Source organism: Lutjanus erythropterus, unplaced genomic scaffold, assembly GCF_056507025.1.
Source record: "Lutjanus erythropterus isolate fLutEry1 unplaced genomic scaffold, fLutEry1.hap2 Scaffold_183, whole genome shotgun sequence".
Lineage (NCBI taxonomy): Eukaryota > Metazoa > Chordata > Actinopteri > Lutjaniformes > Lutjanidae > Lutjanus > Lutjanus erythropterus.
Window position 1 is genome coordinate 85,001 of NW_028146660.1, and position 5,000 is coordinate 90,000.

The window sequence follows — 5,000 nt, forward strand, 5'->3', positions numbered from 1 at the left end:
CTCCTTCAAACTTTTATTGTTGAACTCATCACATGGTGTCTGAACAGAGACACTGATCTGATCGAGTGTATGAAACTATGGATCTCTCAGTTCTTTAACATTAGATTTTTCCCAGCAGCACCTGAACACAGCATCTGGTATTCAGTGGAGAAATAAGCTGTGACAGACGTCTGTGAAGGCATCACCTGTGTGATCATTAGATGTGATTGACTGATTTGTTCTCTGCCAGATCAAACAGTATTCAGCACCCTCTTCGCTGCGTGTTTAGATGGCCGTGACCTCTAACCTCTGGGTTCTGTGCACAGGTGAAGCGATGGATCAAGTGTCTGTTGGAATTCAGGAGGATTGTTTTCAAAGGAGGTTCTGACACGGAGACAACAGGCTCGTCCTCGGAGCGCCGGAATGTCAGGAACGCCGTCCGATTGTCACGTGACTAGAACAACAGCTGGGAGGTGCTAAGTGTTATCTGAGAACAGCGAGGGGAGGGTTAATCTGACAGCTGGGGGAGAACGGATTAACGGAGAACAATAAGCTGCCGGTGGAACGTTTCTGAGCGCGCTCAGTGAGGATCCACGTCCATCCAGCTGGCTGAGAGTCAGAGAGGAAGATTTACTGCTTCCTGTTTACAGGCTCAAGTCACGAGTGTTGGATTTAACTGAAGGAGCACAGGGGCCAACATGAGGGGCCAACATGAGGGGCCAACATGAGGGGCCGACATGAGGGGCCGAGAGCAAGGGTCCCCATCGGCCCGCATCAGGGGCCAACATGAGGGGCCAACATGAGGGGCCAAGAGCAAGGGTCCCCATCGGCCCGCATCAGGGGCCAACATGAGGGGCCGACATGAGGGACCAACATGAGGGGCCAACATGAGGGGCCGACATGAGGGGCCGACATGAGGGACCAACATGAGGGGCCGACATGAGGGGCCGACATGAGGGGCCGACATGAGGGACCAACATGAGGGGCCGACATGAGGGACCAACATGAGGGGCCAACATGAGGGGCCGACATGAGGGGCCGACATGAGGGGCCAACATCAGGGGCCAACATCAGGGGCCAAGAGCAAGGGTCCCCATCGGCCCGCATCGGGGGCCAACATGAGGGGCCAACATGAGGGGCCAACATGAGGGGCCAACATGAGGGGCCGAGAGCAAGGGTCCCCATCGGCCCGCATCAGGGGCCAACATGAGGGGCCAACATGAGGGGCCAACATCAGGGGCTGAGAGCAAGGGTCCCCATCGGCCCGCATCGGGGGCCAACATGAGGGGCCGAGAGCAAGGGTCCCCATCGGCCCGCATCAGGGGCCAAAATGAGGGGCCGACATGAGGGGCCAAGAGCAAGGGTCCCCATCGGCCCGCATCGGGGGCCAACATGAGGGGCCGACATGAGGGGCCGACATGAGGGGCCAACATGAGGGGCCAACATGAGGGGCCAACATGAGGGGCCAACATGAGGGGCCAACATCAGGGGCCAACATGAGGGGCCGAGAGCAAGGGTCCCCATCGGCCCGCATCGGGGGCCAACATGAGGGGCCGACATGAGGGGCCAACATGAGGGGCCGACATGAGGGGCCAACATGAGGGGCCAACATGAGGGGCCAACATGAGGGGCCAACATCAGGGGCCAACATGAGGGGCCGAGAGCAAGGGTCCCCATCGGCCCGCATCGGGGGCCAACATGAGGGGCCGACATGAGGGGCCGACATGAGGGGCCAACATGAGGGACCAACATCAGGGGCCAACATGAGGGGCCAACATGAGGGGCCAACATGAGGGGCCAACATGAGGGACCAACATCAGGGGCCAACATGAGGGGCCGAGAGCAAGGGTCCCCATCGGCCCGCATCGGGGGCCAACATGAGGGGCCGACATGAGGGGCCGACATGAGGGGCCAACATGAGGGACCAACATCAGGGGCCAACATGAGGGGCCAACATGAGGGGCCAACATGAGGGGCCCTGCAGAGTCTGACACTAATAATCAACACAAAATGTAGTAACTTATAAGTTCTATCTGCATATTTCAGCTACAAGACTCTGCATCCTCATCACTCCATCCACATCACTCCATCCTCATCACTCCATCCTCATCACTCCATCCCTGGCAGAACTAAATTTGCTCCCCATCTGTTACAGAATTCAATTGAAGATCTATTGATTACTTTGATGTTCCTTCAGGGTCTCACTCTGCTTTACACCTCAGAACGTTTCCTCCTGACTCCGCCCCCTCAGGTCACAGAGTTTTATAGAAAAAACTCCTCCTTGACATCAGGGCAGCTGAATCAGGACTTCAGGTGTGTACAGGTGTTTATGTAAATTCTACATATATTTAAATATTTTAAGGTTGTTCTTTTATATCTTGTTTGTATTTTTAACTTGTGAATCACATTGTAACTCTTATCATTATTGTTGTTATTGTTATTATTATTACATACTACATTTCCCCCTGCTGGTAAAATAAAAAATAAAATATAAAATGTTATATTTGTATGTTAAAGGTGTTGTTCACTCAAAAATGAGCATTCAGTAATTATTTCCTGACCTTCACGCTGATTGAAAATCAGGTTTAGGTTTTTAGTCTGAAATACTGCTGAAGGTTCAAAGGAAACAGAATCTCACAAACAGGAAGTGAATAAATGAAACAACTAAAACATCAACGTAAACCTCCATCCTGCACGTCTGGTTTAATCCAAGTCTGCTAAAGTCCCAACATGCCAAAGACTCAAACCCGAGGTCCAATCACAACGAGGGCGACGAGATAATGAGTGTGTGTGTGTGTGTGTGTGTGTGTGTGTGTGTGTGTGTGTGTGTGTGTGTGTGTGTGTGTGTGTGAATAATTTTAGCTCGTGCTGCAACTTTAAACATGATGAATGATCTGCTGATTGAAGTCACCTCCCTGCCTGCTCTGCAGCTCTCTGATTGGCCGGATCAGGGGCAGCACCTGTTTCCCTCATTAGCTGTCCAATCAGAGCCACCGAAGACGAGCCTGCGGTCGATCAGTCAGTCGGTCGGTGTGTTTCTATGACTACAGACAGAAACTTGAAGCTGCTCTGAACAAACCTGATCTGATCCTGTGAACATCACATATATAACTAATATACAACTAATATCTGCAGATACTAATATGTGACCACATATATAACTAATCAAAAATGTCATATATGTTGTATTACTCATAACCAGGAGTATATACATACATGTAAGTCACATATTTAACCTTAACTAATCAATAACATCATATATAACTAACAAATACAGAATAACTCCAAATATAACTTCACATTTATGTCTTCAGAGAGGTCAGGAGGTCATGTTGCATTCATGGAACAACAGAAAGTAGGAAGGGTCCTAATGCAGAGCAGAGAGGTCAGGAGGTCATGTTGCATTCATGGAACAACAGAAAGTAGGAAGGGTCCTAATGCAGAGCAGAGAGGTCAGGAGGTCATGTTGCATTCATGGAACAACAGAAAGTAGGAAGGGTCCTAATGCAGAGACGTCAGGAGGATCTGAAATATTAAAGGGCTAATAAAAATAATTTAAAGGGAGAAAATGTAAAAATTCCCACATAAAGGAAAACTGAGTTTATGACACATATAATTTAATCCAGATTATCCTGTGGATCACAAGAACACCCCGTCCTCACCCCGTCTTCACCCCGTCTTCACCCCGTCCTCACCCCGTCCTCACCCCGTCTTCACCCCGTCTTCACCCCGTCCTCACCCCGTCTTCACCCCGTCTTCACCCCGTCCTCACCCCGTCCTCACCCCGTCTTCACCCCGTCCTCACCCCGTCCTCACCCCGTCTTCACCCCGTCTTCACCCCGTCTTCACCCCGTCCTCACCCCGTCCTCACCCCGTCTTCACCCCTTCCTCACCCTGTCCTCACCCCGTCTTCACCCCGTCCTCACCCCGTCTTCACCCCGTCTTCACCCCGTCTTCACCCCGTCCTCACCCCGTCCTCACCCCTTCCTCACCCTGTCCTCACCCCGTCTTCACCCCGTCTTCACCCCGTCCTCACCCCGTCTTCACCCCGTCTTCACCCCGTCTTCACCCCGTCCTCACCCCGTCCTCACCCCGTCTTCACCCCTTCCTCACCCTGTCCTCACCCCGTCTTCACCCCGTCTTCACCCCGTCCTCACCCCGTCTTCACCCCGTCTTCACCCCGTCTTCACCCCGTCCTCACCCCGTCCTCACCCCGTCTTCACCCCGTCCTCACCCCGTCTTCACCCCGTCCTCACCCCGTCCTCACCCCGTCCTCACCCCGTCTTCACCCCGTCCTCACCCCGTCTTCACCCCGTCTTCACCCCGTCTTCACCCCGTCCTCACCCCGTCTTCACCCCGTCCTCACCCCGTCCTCACCCCGTCCTCACCCCGTCTTCACCCCGTCTTCACCCCGTCCTCACCCCGTCCTCACCCCGTCCTCACCCCAGCCCTGACCTCAGACCGTGGCTGGCAGACCTGCTGATCCTTGAGTGTCTGTCCTCGACACCCTGAACCCTGTGTGTGTGTGTGTGTGTGTGTGTGTGTCTGTGTGTGTGTGTGTGTGTGTGTGTGTGTGTGTGTGTGTGTGTGTGTGTGTGTTTTCTTTTCACTTTAAAACATATTTTTTAAATATATTTGTTGTTGATTTTAGTGGAACTTGTTTTTATTTTCTCTTCCTGTTTTCAATCAGTGAATCAAGCTGCTGGTCTCCCTGCAGTTTCGTCCTTAAATCAGCTGTTTTTTGACTGAGGTTTGGTTACTGCACACTGATCATGTGACTATGTGACCATGTGACCAGGTGACCTTACCTTGACCTGTGCAGGGCGAGACGACGAGGACGGCGAGGACGCAGCAGCTCAGCAGGACGACAGCAGCTCTGACTGAAGACATACTGGTGACGGCAGCAGCGAGGACGGCGAGGACGACCTGAAACATAAGGAAGAGATGCGTCAGTCTCTGACCTGGAATCAGTCTGTCAGGTGAACATAAACACACAGCAGCTCCTGAAAGGTGAGATGGAG

At 52.6% G+C, this 5,000-nt stretch overlaps 1 protein-coding gene across 1 annotated transcript in view; it reads right to left on the reverse strand.

The window, feature by feature from the left end:
* dlk2 (delta-like 2 homolog (Drosophila)) overlaps window positions 1-4,892 on the reverse strand; it is a 9,260-nt gene extending 4,368 nt beyond the window's left edge. The window contains exon 1 of the mRNA XM_084714308.1: window positions 4,788-4,892. Coding sequence (XP_084570434.1) covers window positions 4,788-4,869 — 82 coding nt within the window. The 5' untranslated portion in view covers window positions 4,870-4,892. The remainder of the gene's footprint in view (window positions 1-4,787) is intronic.
* Window positions 4,893-5,000: the final 108 nt, after the last annotated feature.